Source organism: Sciurus carolinensis, chromosome 3, assembly GCF_902686445.1.
Source record: "Sciurus carolinensis chromosome 3, mSciCar1.2, whole genome shotgun sequence".
Classification (NCBI taxonomy): domain Eukaryota; kingdom Metazoa; phylum Chordata; class Mammalia; order Rodentia; family Sciuridae; genus Sciurus; species Sciurus carolinensis.
The window spans coordinates 54,478,513-54,494,620 of NC_062215.1; the positions used below are offsets into that span (position 1 = coordinate 54,478,513).

The following is a 16,108-nucleotide window of genomic DNA, read 5'->3' on the forward strand; positions in this document are numbered from 1 at the left end:
TCTTTGCCAGTGTGATTAGTAAATTGGTGTTTTGGAGTAGTTCACATTTTCATTTTTCTTAAAGAGGTGAAGATAAACATATTCTCATTTGTTACTGTGGTGCCAAAGGTCAAATGCTAGGCAAGTACTTCACCACTGAGTTATACCCCCAGCCCCTTCTCATATGTTTAAAAGGCACATGTTTCAGTGGGAGAGCTGTTAGATTGACTGGGGAAATAGGTTTGGTGGGGGTAGCTCTAATCTTGTGATGGAAGAGTAGAGAATTGCGTCCTAGGGGAAAAGCTACAATTTGTATTGGAGAGGGCCAGGACCCTTTCCTTAGGCCATCAGGCCTAAGAATTTCTTTTCTTTCTTTCTTTCTTTTTTTTTTTTTTTAATATATTTTAGATGTTGATAGACCTTTATTTTATTCATTTACTTATACGGGGTGCTGAGGATCAAACCCAGTACCTCACACATGCTAGGCAAGCACTCTACCACTGAGCCACAACCCAAGCTCAAGAATTTCTTTTTAAAATCAGTGATTTTTTAACCTAGCTCAGAGCTTCCTTCTCAGAGACTACAGCTGGCGGGGAGGAGAGGACCAGACTCAGTTCTCCACACCCAGCTTGGGCCTGATTGGATTTCTGCTTGACATTCTAGGCTCCCAGATAAGGTTTCATTGTAACAAAGAGTTGCAGGGCTGAATAGAAATTGAAAAGCACTGCCCCAAATCATGTTGCCTCTCCCCAGGGATAGATTACTTTCTGCTTCCAGATCCCATCATTCTCTGCCAGTCCCAGAGCAAGCCTGACATTGCACTATAGGGAGGGCATGGGAGTGTCCCTTGGGCAAGGTATGGCAGCAGCAATCTTGGGGTCCCTGAGGAGGGGCAGACATGGATACCCATCATATCAATCATGGACACAGCCCCGGGCTCCCACCAGGGTGCGAGGTGAGTTCCAAAGAAATCTAGGGCCTCCATTCCTGGCTGTTTTGCCTCTCTACATCATGCTTTTCTACCTCCATGCTTTCGTTAGATTGTTCTCCCATGGAACATTCTTCCTTCTGCATGTCTGGGTCTACCTCAACCTCATACTAGATCCCATGTTGCCTTTTCAATGAAGTGCTCTAATCCCCCTGAGCTCCTATAGTTCTATACTTCATTCCTCTTTGCATGGAAGTCCCTTCCAGAATATGGTGGCACTTCCTTCCCTGGGAAGAAAGGAAGGAAGGAAGGGAGGAAGGGAGGGAGGTCATGATGTCAAGAAACTCTTCTATAAGGCATCCATTTTTTTCCCACTTGTAATGAGTGGTGTTTCCACACCAAGTCCTACCTCCCCAAGTTGACTGATTTCCTTACTGACAGGACAACAGAGTGACTGTTTGATTCATTTGTGTCCCCATCCTGTATCTCACTGAGGTGAGGTTGAAAACCTATAGTGAAGTCTCGTAGATTGGAGGCAAGGGATCTTGTATTGGGTTGGAAGACCTAGGAAAGCTTCATGGATAAAGTGGCATTTGCAACAAACTGGGAGGAGCACAATGGAAGTGAATGATTTTGATAGACGAGGGTTGGGGTAAGTGGAGAGGAGGAAGGCAGTTCCAGTGCAGGAACTCAAGCAAGGCTCAAGTCAGGAGGGCATGAGGCACCAGCAGGAGAGGTCTTAGTAGAAAATCAGTGATATAGCCCCAGTGTGGTACAGGCAGGAAGCTGGGAAACCCATTGAGAGGGTGCAAAGTGAGGCAGATCTGAGGCAGGATTGTACCAAAGAGTGGAAAGTTATAGACTGAGGCAGCAGCCATAGAGAATAGGACTTTGGGCATGCAACCAGTGGCAGAGTAGGTATGGAGGGAACAAAGCATGTGTACTACCCAGAGTTTCATGCCTGGCAAGGGTGAAGGTATCATAAACAAATCAGGAAAAGGTGCTTTGCAGGAGGGGAATGGACTGGGTTTTCAGCATAATGATCAGCTAGGTGTTTGGGATGGGTTTAGTCAGGGACCCCTTGGGCAGGAACAGCACTAAGCAGTTACTGTGGTGAGTGACCCTGACCTGAGGTGAGCGGGGATAGGGAGGGGTTGTGACTGGGGAAGTTGGAAACTCTGCCGTGAGAAATGGATTTGTTTTGTTTTTAAATTGATGTGTTCTATTTATTTATTTATTTATTTAGTTAGTTAGTTAGTTAGTTAGTTACTGGTACTGCAGATGGAATCCAGGGTCTTACCACGTATTAGGCAAGTGCTCTACCACTGAGTTATACACCCAGCCTAACAATTTTTATTTTTAAATTATAATTATAAAAGTAATCTATGAACTGGACATGGTGGCACCGCCTGTATTCCCAGTGGCTAGGGAGGCTGAGACAGGATTTTGAGTTCAAAGCCAGCCTCAGCAAAAGTGAAGTACTAAGCAACTCAGTGAGACCCTGTCTCTAAATAAATACAAAATAGGGCTGGGGATGTGGCTCAGTGGTGGAGTTCAGTCCCTGGTACCCGCCCTCAAAAAAGTAATATAATCTATGCTCACAAGACATTTGATATGTAATAAAGGGTGGAACATACCAGTTTCCTCACCCAGTTTCTTCTCATACTCTGCAGAAGTTGCAAGATAGATTTTTTTTTTCCCACAATTTAGAGATTTATTTTTCTCCAAATTATCAAAGTAGTTAAATGTAATTTCATTACATTGTTGTCGATTACATTAATATAACTACTAGTTTATGATTGTGTTCTGTTTCTTGTGGATGACTAAAGAATAATATAGCATACACAATGATTGACCTCAGAATAAATGTTGATAATTAAGCAGGGTATATAAATTAAGTCATAAAGCTATTTCCAAAATTCTGTACCAACATGTAAAACTATGATGACAGATTTTAAAACCATGTCTAAAGTAAATAACCTGCTGTTTTCAAAATTTAATTCACTGTAACTCATTTGTAATTTCTATCCCATGCAAATGCAACATACAAATACTTAATTAAGTAATGGTCCTGATTGAAGAGTTAAACTCTTTTGAATATCAAGAAACCATCAAAGTCAAATGAACAAATCAGGTGCTTCAAATATCAAAGTGATATGCTTCTTTACCAAAAAAAGAATAAACATTTTGTTTGCACAAAATTATTTCTGAATATTTATCCTATAGTAAAAAATTCTGTTGGCTAAAGGAGGTAGCAAGTTATTCCAATAGTAGATATTGCTGATGATTTTCTCACCAGAATTGACTTTCCCTTAACCCATTCTAATGTACTTCAACTTTAATGTGAGGTCTTTAAGGGTCCAGAAGAATTTATCATAGACTGGAACTTGTGTAGTCACTTAGATCCCATTGAAAGTTTCAGTGTTGAGCATGATGTCTAATTGAAAAGATTGAATCTCAGAATCTTTGTAGCGAATGCAAAAAGAAAAGCAGAGAAAACACTATACATTTCTGAATACTATCGCGTGCATTAACCAAAACCAAACTTATCCACATAAGATTTTTTCCCATCCTTTCACCTTTAGTTTGTGGATGTCTTTTTCTATGAGATGAGTCTCTTGCAGGCAGCATAATGTTGGGTCTTTCTATTTAATCCATTCTGCCATTCTGTGTCTTTTGATTGATGAGTTTAGGCCATTAACGATCAGGGTTATGATTGAGATATGATTTGTATTCCCAGTCATTTGGCTTATTTTTGGTTTTTAAGTTGGCTTGGTTTCTCCTTTGACTGGTTTTTCTCTAAGGTAGTTCCTCCCTTTGCTGACCTCCATTGTTGTTTTGCAAGATAGATTTTAAGGAAAGAAATTATGTGAGTGGCAGAATACAGGGCAGAGAGGACAATGCAGGTGGGTACCAAGCCTTCCAGTTGGGGACCCTGGTGGGCTGGGCTGAGGCACCTCCTAAAAGATAGGGCCTTGGGAGAGGTTGCTGACATGGGAAGGGTTGGTAGTAGGGGTGGTTTTTGTAGGTCCTGTAATGTGAGAAGAGGATGGTTATTATGAGAAGTGGAAATAATAGACTCAAAGATTCTCCTCAGGGCAGGAAGGAGGGTGGAAGTGCTCGCCAAGAGTGACAGCAGGGCAAGCAGCAGGCAATGGGAGAACCTGGAGGAATGTCTACTCATTTGGGCTCCTTTATTCCCTCTCTTTGCAACCACCCTGGCTGGTTCTTATGAGCCTTTTCCTGACCATTCACCTCTCCATCCTTAGACTCCCCACCTGGTGAACTTGAATGAAGACCCCCTGATGTCTGAATGTCTGCTCTACCACATCAAAGATGGCATCACCAGGTAGCATGTACCCAGCAGCCTGTGGGGTGGCCTCTCCTTTTCAGGTGTGGCTACAGAGGATGACTGGCTTGCTGGCTCGCTGGCTGGCTTTCTTCAGTAATGGGGATTAAATCCAGGGATGTGCTACCATGGAGCTATGCCCTCAGCCCTATTATTATTATTATTATTATTATTATAATACCACAAATTGAACCCAGGGGTGCTTAATCACTGAGCCACATCATGAGCCCTTTTATTTTTTATTTTGAGGCAGGGTATCACTAAATTGGTTAGGGCCTCACTAAGTTTTGAGGCTGATTTTAAACTCTTGATCCTTTTGCCTGAGACTTCCAAGTTGCTTGGATTATGGACTTATGCCACCATGCTCAGCCTTTTTTATTTTTTAGTTGAGACAGGGTCTCACTAAATTTCCCATGCTGATCCTTGCAATTCTCCTGCTTCAGCCTCCCAAGTAACTGGGATTACAGTTGTGCATAACATCTGGCATGATTCCCTTTCTTGGTGGTCACTGCGGACAGCATCTGCAGTCAAATGCTCTACCCCTGAGCTATACCCATGACCCCAGATCTATGGACATCTGCCTCCACAGCCCTGATCGCTGTCCCAACTTCTCTTCTTCCCTCTTCTACCTTCTCTTTCTCCTTCTTTTTTGTTTGTTTTCTTTTTTCTTTCTTTCTTTCTCTCTCTCTCTTTTTTTTTTTTTTTTTTTTTTGTGTGTGTGTGTGGTGCTAGTGATTAAATCCAGGCTTCACACATTAGGTAAGCGCTCTACCATTGATCTATACTCTCGGCCCTCTCTCAGCTTCTTGACAAGTTGCTGAGTATACCTGTTCAGTGGCCATCCACAGTTTGGGTGAGAGCAAGATGTTTCTTGGAACCAAACTGATCCGGCACTTCTGGGAATGGCTTCTGATTTACTGGGGTGGAAGAATTTTTGAGAACTGATCCACTGCATTCTTAACATTGTTTTGGCATTCCTTGGTGAGACCCTCTTCAGGAGAGGGAAAAGGGAAACACACCTGGCCCCACATGTTCAAGGGGTGGTACCCACATGGCAAACTTAGAAGTTGAGGGCTGGTGGTTTTATTGGCTAATGCTAATGAAACCCTGGGACTCAGTGCCTCCTGTAGTTAAAAAGTGTGAGGGTTCCCCCTCCCCTCCAATTGCAGTTGTTTGTGACTATCCTGGGTGATCCTGTGGGTAGAGAATAAATCTTTGGGGTAATTAGCTCTAAATGTAGGTAGGAGGTCCATGAATAAGCGTGCCTATCCAGTCCAGCTTTGCTTCCTTGTCTGTGAAATGTGAATAACTATGCTTGGCTTATTGAGTTGAATGAATTGGTCTTTGGGAGGCAAATGTCTGGAACATGCTCCGAAAATGTTGGCCCTTGTTTCCCCAGGGTCGGCCAGGTAGACGTGGACATCAAGCTGACGGGACAGTTCATCCGGGAACAACACTGTCTGTTCCGGAGCATCCCTCAGCAGGATGGAGAAGGTAATGACTGGTGGGTGTGTGTGGGGGGGGAGGGGGGGATGGTGCTGCGGTGAAAACGGAGTGGCCAGAAAAAAATAGGGACAGATTCCATCTTCCATCCCACACAGAGGCCTGGGTCTGGCATCGGGGAGTGCAACCATGTAGAGGGGGCATATATTCTCACGCTCAGGGCTCTGAGCTCATGGGTAAATAGTGAAGGTACCAAGACTTTGGCTCTGTGCATGGTCAGGGATTGCGAAGGGTCCCAACAGAAATTGAACACTGCAGTGTGTCAGAGGATGGGTTTTGGCACAGAGGAAATGTTCCCCTCTTCCTTAATTTTTTAGCCTCAGAGAGCACCCCAGTCATTATGCATAAACACCCATATTCATTTTAGAGGGATATCTGCAAGAAACCGAAATTGATCAAGCTATGATGACAGTTTTATGAGGTTAAAGGGCTCATTTGCCTCTGTGGTTCCAAAACTTTTAGAAACTTTAGCATTAATATGGCCATAAAGCTTTTAGGAGGGCTGGGGAGATGGCTCAGTCAGTAGAGTGCTTGCCTTGTAAGCACAAGGCCCTGGGTTCGATCCCCAACACCCAAAAAAAAAAAAGAAAAAAAAGCTTTTAGGAGTCACAGGTTCTGCTGGGCACGGTGGCACACACCTATAATCCCAGTGGCTCAGGAGGCAGGGGCAGGAGGATCACAAGTTCAAAGCTAGCCTCAGCAAAAGCGAGGTGCTAAGCAACTCAGTGAGACCCTGTCTCTAAATAAAATACAAAATAGGCCTAGAGATGTGGCTCAGGGGTCGAGTGTCCCTGAGTTCAGTTCCTGGTACAAAAAAAAAAAAAAAAAAAAAAAATTACAGGTTCTAAGGGTGAAGGTAGAAGCCAATCCAACATATCAGTAAAACAGTTCTCATGCAATTTAAGGTGTATTTTTTTTTCATACTCAAAACCTCATGCATGCTGAGCAAGCATCTAAAACTAAGCCACATTCCCAGCCCCATCACATTTTTAGAAATAAGGAATAGCTGTGTGTGATGGCACACACCAGAAGTCCTAGCTGCTCAGGAGGCTGAGGCAGAAGGATTGCTCAGCTTAGGAGTTTGGGGCCATCCTGGACAACAAAGTGAAACTTATCTCAAAAAAGATAAAAAGATACTATTGGGGCCTTATAACACAGGTTTGCCTGTTGGGTTGCAGTTTAGTTCAGGGTCTGATTAACTCAGTCATTCTGGTCCAGTTCAAGCTCCCAATGACAGCTAATGCTTCCACCATTTTGGTTGAAAATGTTGAATCAGTTCAGTTCTTTGGTTCCCTCCAGCCATGTGCTGGGGAAGATTTCAAAGCATTACAAGGCCTGTAGGGTGAGCCCACTATCCAGGAGCTCTCAGGGTATTTGAGGAGAAGACAGATGTGGGCAACACTGTTAAGTGTCACAATAAAAGCAGTCAGTGTTTCTGTGCCCCAAAGGATGGAGCTATAAAGGTTTAGTCTGTCTGTCTGTTGTTCTTAAAATTTGAAACTTGACCTAAAGCTGGTTGTAGTGGCACACACCTATAATCCCAGCAACTGGGGAGGCTGAGGCAGGCCTATTGGAAGTTCAAGGTCAGCTTGGGCACTTTAGCAAGATACTTTGTCAAAATAAAACATAAAAAGGTCTGGAGTGTATAGCTCAGTGGGAGGGCACCCGTGGGTTCAGTCTCCAGTACTGCAAAAAGAAAAAGAAAGAAAGAAACAAACAAAAACAGACTTGACTAAAGACAGGCAGAGAATATGGACAGCATAGACATAGAAGTGTAGTTATTGCTTACTGATCATCTGTTTGTACCTTTGCATTCTCTTTCATAGCTCATTGGTGACTGAACAGGGGTTCTCAAGTTAGATAATTTTCCCAAGACCACACAGCTGGAAAATGGCAGGACTCCAACTGCAGGATTGCAGGCTGTAGAAACTATGCTGTGGTCTATGCTCTGGGCTGCCAGATTATCGTGGGTCCAAGGACAGGGAAGAGGCTACCCTGACCTGCTGAAATGGTTCTCTCTTCATCTGGCTCTGTTTTCTATCCACAATACCTACCCCATCCTTTAGAGGGGACTTCAGATTATCTGCTTTTTAAAATTATTAGAACTAGATGTTTTAAGTTTCTTGTTTATTGTCTATATGTTGCCAGACAGAGGTAAGCTCTGTGAGAGCAGGGCTTTTGATTTTTACCTTTATTAGGTTCCAGGATCTAATAAAATAGTGCCTATATAGGGGTGCAGTCTATTTGTAAAATCAGTAAATGTATTTTGGGGCATGGCAGGAAATAAGGAATAAAGGTGGGATAAACTGGCACCCCTTATAGCTACTGGCTATAGCTATCCTCTCATTGCTGTTCCCAGACACATAGTGCTGCCCTCAGTTATCTCTCTCCCAGTCCTGCTCTTCTCTATTGCTTTTGCCCGTTGAGGTTCAAGTCTCCCTTTGAGCATTGGCTTAAAAGTTGCCACTTTCACATAATCCTTCTCAGTTCTCTTTCCCTAAACCAAGTTCTCTGCTGTGTTTGTCCTCTTTTTGTATCATAGTCCCCAAATCTGCCTGATGTAACAGTTCATTACATATTAATGTAAATAATAATAAAAGTCATGTTTATTATTTTATGATTTATTTGAGTCACTCTTTAAATAAAGATTTAATTATCCCACTTTATAGAAGATCCCATAAATCACATGACTTTCTCAGTGTCCCTGGCTAAGGAGTCACAGAGCTTTAGTCTTTTGGTTATGGGGATCCCTTGGTGATGGTCACTGTAGCTCCTTGAGGACATGGAGCTGCCACATACATTTTTGTGTCTCAGGCTCAGTGATTTGTACCACTGATCACCTTGATATGACTTTTATCTTGTCGTATGTCAGCTGTGGCTTAAGAAGATTAGTCAGGTGGCAATTTGCAGGATGCATCAGGCAGATAGGTTGGAGCCTGCTGGAAGAATCCAGGCCTGGCTAGGGATAAATGTTAATGGGAAAGGTAGGAATGGACATCTGAAAAGCAGAAGTGATAGAACCCCTGCCCAGATGAGCATGAGGATTGAAGCTTTTTGAGAATTATAGGTTTTCTGTGCTGCTGCTGGGAGAATGGTGGTGGGTGAGTAGGGAGCCACTGCAGAGGTTTCTGGGAATCGTAGTTGGGGCTCTAACCCTCCTTCTGCTCTTCCTTTCCGTGCTGCCTGCCACCAGAGGGGCCATGGCACCCCCCACAGGTACTGGGGGTGGGACTGGTGGTGCATGTGTTTTGGGGGGTAAGGCAAAGTGGGAATCTGACCATAACCCACTCTTGCTGGGGTCTAATCTTTACCCTTTGTCTCTGTCTACTCAGTGGTGGTCACGCTGGAGCCTTGTGAAGGAGCCGAGACATACGTCAATGGGAAGCTTGTCACAGAACCACTGGTGCTGAAATCAGGTAGAAAACATGTCTCAGAGAGAGGGTCTAGGACATGGCCTTCTATAGGAAGTCCCAGGGCAGGGCTTTCTGGGTACATCCTAGGTTGGTCCTGAAATAAATCAATAACAGTGTGGGTATATGAAGAAGGAGCTAGAAAGTGAAGATCAAGGAGTCAAGTCTTGATTTCTTGCTGTCCCAGCTCCCTCTATTCCTTTTGGCTGATAGGGATGGGGTAGTTCCTGTGATCAACCAGGAGAGTGTTAGTTTCAGTTGCCCTCTCAACCTGAGGGTGATAAAACAGAGGGTATTAGGGCCCTTGGGAAATGACTGCAAGGTCCTATATGCTGTGGGCATGGGATTGGGTTTGCTGCTATAGAGGAATGAGTCTACTTTCCCCTCTTCTCATCTCTAGGGAATAGGATTGTGATGGGCAAGAACCACGTTTTCCGCTTTAATCACCCGGAGCAGGCACGGCTAGAACGTGAACGAGGGGTCCCCCCACCCCCAGGACCACCCTCTGAGCCTGTTGACTGGAACTTTGCCCAGAAGGAATTGTTGGAGCAACAAGGCATTGATATCAAATTGGAGATGGAGAAGAGGTATGGGAGGGTCTTCCATGTGTCCTTCTAGGCCCCAGGCCCCCAGCATCTTCCTATTGTCAGGATTCCCAGTGAAGTAGCTCCAGAGCACCCCACAACTCTTGTTTCCAACTCTGCTTAATCCCAGGCTGCAGGATCTGGAGAATCAGTATCGGAAAGAAAAGGAAGAGGCTGACCTTCTGCTGGAGCAGCAGCGACTGGTAAGAACATATTAGGGGCATACAGAGCCTGGGGATGGGCTGGCAGGCAGAAAAGCAGGGAGGCCCAGTATCACCTAACTTGACTTCAGTTTGAATATACTCTGAACCACAGTGGAAGTGGGGGTGGGTCAAGAGGTAGAAGTGGTTGTCTAAGAGCAAAGTTAGCAGAGAGATGTGATCTGGGAGGAAAATGGTATATACAGGGAACTAAAGTTCCTTCCAGTTGACTCAGGGTTTTTTTTACATCTAAGTTACTGTCTTTACATAAGATTGATCTTTTCTCTTTTGTGGTACTGGAGATCAAACTCAGGGCCTTACACATGTTAGGTACACACTGGACCATAATATATGTTCCTTTTTTTAAAAAAATATATATTTTTAATTTTAATTTTAATTCTTTTTTTGTACTAGGGATGGAACCCAGGGGTTCTTAACTACTGAGCCACATCCCAGCCCTTTTTATATTTTATTTAGAGACAGGGTCTCACTGATTTGCTGAGGGCCTCGCTAAGTTGCCGAGGCTGGCTTTAAATTCACAATCCTCCTGCCTCAGCTTCCTGAGCTGCTGGGATCACAGGCATGTGCCACCACATCTGGCCATAATATAGTTCTTTTAAATGGACTTTTAAGTCTTCAGCCTTATCCCAAGCAGTTGTTTGCTGCATAATGACATTTGTCAGTGACAGACCACAGTTAAGAGGGTGGTCTCATAAAACTGTTTCACCAATATGTAGTGCCTTCATTTGTGTCATTACACTCTCTAATGTGCCCATAATGACAAAATCACTGACTGGTGCATTTCTCAGAATGTGTTCCCATGGTTAAGCAATGCCTAACAATATATGCACAAAATTCCAGACTCAGTTAGCTACAACTAATAGCCAGTTGTTATTCTAAATGTTTAATCCTTAAAACATATTTGTGGGGTAGACACCATCATTATCTCTGCTGTCTAGACCAGCAGAGGTTAAGCAATCCACTCAAAGTTCATAAGAGGCAGAGTAGGACTTGAGTGCATGCATGCTGAGAAGGTGTCTCCTATGTCTTTGGAACAGGGGTGGCCTCTGGGATGTCCTTAAGCTCTCTCCTTGTCTTCTCTCTCTGGCCCCAGTATGCAGACTCTGACAGTGGGGATGACTCTGACAAGCGCTCCTGTGAAGAGAGCTGGCGGCTGATCTCCTCCTTGAGGGAACAGCTGCCCCCCACCACAGTCCAGACCATTGTCAAGCGCTGTGGCCTGCCCAGCAGTGGCAAACGCAGGGCCCCTCGTAGGGTTTATCAGATCCCTCAGCGGCGGCGGCTACAGGGCAAAGACCCCCGCTGGGCCACCATGGCTGACCTGAAGATGCAAGCAGTCAAGGAGATCTGCTATGAGGTAGCCCTGGCTGACTTCCGCCATGGGCGTGCTGAGATCGAGGCCCTGGCCGCTCTCAAGATGCGGGAACTGTGTCGCACCTATGGCAAGCCTGAGGGGCCTGGAGATGCCTGGAGGGCTGTGGCCCGGGATGTCTGGGACACAGTGGGCGAGGAAGAAGCAGGAGGAGGTGGCAGTGGTGGTGGGGAGGAGGGAGCCCGAGGGGCAGAGGTGGAGGACCTCCGGGCTCACATAGACAAGCTGACTGGGATTCTGCAAGAGGTGAAGCTGCAGAACAGCAGCAAGGACCGTGAGCTACAAGCCCTGCGGGACCGCATGCTCCGCATGGAGAGGGTCATCCCCCTGACCCAGGTAGGGAGGCCCTGGTGAGCTCTCTTCCTTCTCCTTTCCTTTAGCTCCTCCCTTTAGGGACCTGTACCTCCCACCTCAGATCCCAACCTCCTTCCCCTCTGTCTTTGAAAAAAAAGTTACTGAGTTTTAACAGTCTCAATGTAATTTATGAATCACGCGTGCCTCAAGACCACTAGGCTGCTCACTAAAAATGCAGATTTCTGGGTTACTCCAAGCCTACTGAATCTATATCTTTGGGGATGAACTTGTATTTGTAATAAGCTCCCCAGGTGTTTCTGAAGTGCAGTAAAGTTTGAGAACCACTGATGCAAAGTACACAGTTGTTAAGTTGCAGCTTGAAGACTGTTGATGTGTGTACATTCTCATAACCTGTCTCCCTGCTGGTTGGCCATTTACTCTGGTATCTCTGTGCGCCAGGCTTTTTGTGTGTCATTTGGTTTATTCTTCATAACTGCCCTGTGAGTGACAGTGTTATTTTCTGTCTCTGCTTTGCATGTGTATACTCAACCCTGCTGTGTGCCAGGTCTTGTACCAGTTATTGTGGTTACTTAAACCACAGGCAAAACTACTTCCCCCGCCCCCAGTACTGGGAATTGAACCCAGGAACTCTGTAGCACTGAGATACATCCCCAGTCCTTTTTCATTTATTTACTTTTTTTTTTTTTTTTTTGTGGTGCTGGAGATTGAACCTAGGGCCTTGTGCTTATGAGGCAACCACTCTACAACTAAGCTATATCCCCAGTACTATTTATTTACTTTTTGAGAGTTTCACTAAGTTACTTAGGCTGTTCTCAAATTTGTGATCCTTCTGCCTCAGCCTCCTGAGTAGCTGGGATTACAGGTATGTGCCACTGTGCCCAACTGACTGGTAAAACTTCTGCTCTGTTCCAGCTTCCTGTCCAAGGAGGGACCACAGTCAGTCAGTTGTAGTCAGGGTTCAAGGTTACTGAAGGCTTCCCTCTCTAGCAGTTTCTGCTCCTCTTCTTTCACTTGTCCCACTCCAGCCCTACCAGCTTCCATGCTGTTTCTTAAAGTTGCTGGTACACGCCAGTCTCAATGCCTTCACACCTACTCTTCCTTCTACCAAGGTGTTTTCCCTCCAGACAAACCAAGTGCTTCTCACTTTTTCAGGGTTTCAGTGACATGATGATTATGCATTTATCACTGAACCACCCTTGCCCTGGCTTCCTATCCTTCTCTGCTCTATTCTCATCTGTAATATAACTGATTTAATCATTTTAATATCCCTATACACTAGGTACTATTATTATTGCTGTCATTATACAAATGAGGAAACCCAGGCACAGAGAGGTTACAAGGCAAAGATCTGACTACACAGCAAGGAAGTGGCAGACCCAGGATTTAGCTCAGACCATCTGACTGTTGGGCCTGTACTCATAAACCACAACCTTATAGCTTCCTCATCTCCAGGCTCTTCTCTGGACCCCTCCATATCCGTCACTCCAGTTCTTTCTAACATCCTCTTAAACCCACAGTCCTCAGGATTCAGCTCTCCTCACATCCCTTCTCTTTTTCTCTTACCCCACCCACTCCAGGATCATGAGGATGAGAATGAAGAAGCCAGTGAGGTCTCCTGGGCCCCACCTGAAGGGTCAGATGCAGTAGAGGAGGCAGCACCCAGTGACCGCTCGCCCTCTGCCCGTCCCCCTTCGCCACCCTTGTCCAGTTGGGAGCGGGTGTCACGGCTGATGGAGGAGGACCCTGCCTTCCGACGTGGCCGCCTTCGCTGGCTCAAACAAGAGCAGCTGCGTCTGCAGGGACTTCAGGGTTCAGGGGGCCGGGGTGGGGGGCTGCGTAGACCTCCAGCCCGCTTTGTGCCCCCTCACGACTGCAAGCTGCGCTTTCCTTTCAAGAGCAACCCCCAGCACCGAGAATCCTGGCCAGGAATGGGAAGTGGGGAGGCCCCAGCTCCACCCCAACCCCCTGAGGAGGTCACTCCCCCTCCCCCAGCCACCCCTGCCCGCAGGCCTCCAAGTCCCCGCAGGTCCCATCGTCCTCGCAGGAACTCCCTGGATGGAGGGGGCCGATCTCGGGGAGGGGGTTCCACACAGCCAGAACCCCAGCACTTCCAGCCTAAAAAGCACAATTATTATCCCCAGCAGCCCCAACCTTACCCAGCCCAGCGGCCCTCAGGGCCCCGCTATCCCCCATACACTACTCCCCCGCGAATGAGACGGCAGCGTTCAGCCCCTGACCTCAAGGAGAGTGGGGCAGCTGTGTGAATCCCACACACTGGGCAGAGAGGGCCTGGCAGGGCCCTTGCTGGGAGGAGGGAAGATGCCGTTGTCGCTGCTTCCCCAGAAGCCCTGGGGCAGGGAGGCCCAGAGAGGACAGCGAAGGTCCGAGTAGGTGATAGAGGACGTCGGTGACTGAGCTGGAGGCTGAGCGAAGGAAGAGGGCATGGAGTTGCCAGGAGCAAACCAAAGTGAAGGAAGAGCAATAGGAAGCCGCCTTGGGGCCACCCCTTGCAGGGGGGAGCCCCACAAACGCTGCTATGGGTGGGGTGGGGGGTGGGGCTGCATAGCCAGTGTTTGACTTTCTTTTTGAGTGGGTGCAAAGGGGAGGGAACTGAATGAGGCACGTTCTCTTCCCCAGTCCCTGTCTGTCTGTCTGTCTGTGGTGGGTTTCTGTTTCCAGGAAGGTGTGGTGGGATCATAAGTCATTCCCCTCCCCTTCCAGGCCTCCTGCTATATTTGGGGGACCTGTTTGGTTTGGCTGGAGTCCCATGATGATGTGGGACCCCTTAATAAAGGATAGCAAACAACTTCCTTGTGGTTCATTGTTTGGCTTGGGGTTATGATAGAGGTACAGGTTGTTTTAGTAAAATGCACAGCTTTTAAGCATCCAGTGTTTTGGTAAATTTTGGGGTGTTTATGTTCCCATGCTATCAGCACCCTAATCAACTATGAAAGAATGTTTCCATGGCTTGGGGTATAGCTCAGTCATAGAGTGCTTGCCAAATGTGTGAGGCCTTGGGTTTGATTCCCCAACACCACACACACAAAAAGTTTTCTTCTTGTTTTCATGAACTGACAACCTCATGTCTCCTCTCTTCAGAAAGTGCATTGCCATTCTTTACCTTCTTTCATTTTTGCGTACCTAGTGTCTCCATCTCTACTCCCAGCACCACTCTGAATGTCTTGTACAAAATAAAGAGGGAGAATTATGAGGGAAGGTAGAAGGACTACATCCTGTTGGTCCCCAACTGGCTATTCCTGATAAGATTCCTGATAGATTCAGGAGTCTGGGGGGATGTTAAGTCACCTAGCTTGTTTGAAAGGTCTCCCAAGGAGCCTGTTTCTCTGGGTAGTGAGTGTGTTGCACCTACCTGTTTATTTTCATTCCAGTCTTGTTACCTGCCTCTGGCAGGGTGTATTCAGCATTCCAAATAGTATTTATTTGTCTTAAGAACTGTTTTCAAGAATGCTGCCTACTTGTTTTAAAGCTCTGGTTTGGAGAGCAAGCCGCGGCAATGCTATTCTGTAAAGGTTTTGCAGATTAGATTGTATCACTGCTCTGTCCTCTGCTTCCCAAACTCTGGAATCCATGTTTTGTCTGGAAAACACTTCTACTCACTGGAAAATTGTACAGCTGCTTCTGTACAGCTTCCTGATGTCAGTCAGTTTTGTTGTACATACAACCAAACTAGATAATTTCAACTGCAGCCAAACCAGGCTCCTGGGGAAAGGTGGTATTAGTTTTGTGGTTGGTTTCTGCACTCTACTGATGGCTACCTTAATTTTGATAACTTTGACTGCCAGGTCTTCAGGGATCTGTGACCACAACCCAAGATCTGGAATGTAATGGATAGTTTGGCAGCAGTGTTTACTTGAACATTTTATGATATGTTTGGGGAGAATAAATGTTAGTGTAAGAAAGTGGTGGTATACAAAGTTCTCTGCAGATCAAAGTTAAGATCCCAACCCAAGTCAATCTGACAAACCCAGACTCCATCTCACCCCTCGAAGCATCAATTTTTTTCTTCTAGAAACCATGTTGCCTTCTCACATTAGGTTCTTCTCAGATATGTCACGAACTTGCCTCTAGTTTCTGGTCTCTCCCCAATTGCCCTGTAAAGAAGTGAGAACCACTATTTTGTGAGCTTCCTCTGGAATCATAGGAAGTTGCCAAAATAATTTGCCTGTTTTCTGGCTCATTCAATTTTGGCATTTCTACAATTTTGCCCTTGGTTTCCTTGGAAATTCAGTTTGCTTTTCTTCATTTCTCTATGGAGGGTTCTTTCCTTTGGCTAGTCATTGGTTTAGCCTTTTTGTTCTGTCACCTGCGATTTTTGTATCTTGAATACATTTGGGGCTCTCAATAATTATTTTCCCAATAACTTTTTAAAATATACTTTTCTATATTTGCAGCTTCTAATTTTGGTTTGGTTTGAAATTGTTCTTTT

At 45.7% G+C, this 16,108-nt stretch overlaps 1 protein-coding gene across 2 annotated transcripts in view; it reads left to right on the forward strand.

Annotated features, from left to right (window-relative positions):
• Positions 1 to 14,212, forward strand: part of Kif1c (kinesin family member 1C) — a 27,070-nt gene extending 12,858 nt beyond the window's left edge. For both annotated transcript variants that reach the window (XM_047543489.1, XM_047543490.1), the window contains 7 exons: positions 4,177 to 4,256; positions 5,656 to 5,750; positions 9,092 to 9,175; positions 9,570 to 9,756; positions 9,884 to 9,956; positions 11,068 to 11,682; positions 13,239 to 14,212. In XM_047543489.1, coding sequence (XP_047399445.1) covers positions 4,177 to 4,256; positions 5,656 to 5,750; positions 9,092 to 9,175; positions 9,570 to 9,756; positions 9,884 to 9,956; positions 11,068 to 11,682; positions 13,239 to 13,925 — 1,821 coding nt within the window. In that variant the 3' untranslated portion in view covers positions 13,926 to 14,212. The remainder of the gene's footprint in view (positions 1 to 4,176; positions 4,257 to 5,655; positions 5,751 to 9,091; positions 9,176 to 9,569; positions 9,757 to 9,883; positions 9,957 to 11,067; positions 11,683 to 13,238) is intronic.
• The last annotated feature ends 1,896 nt before the right edge of the window (positions 14,213 to 16,108 follow it).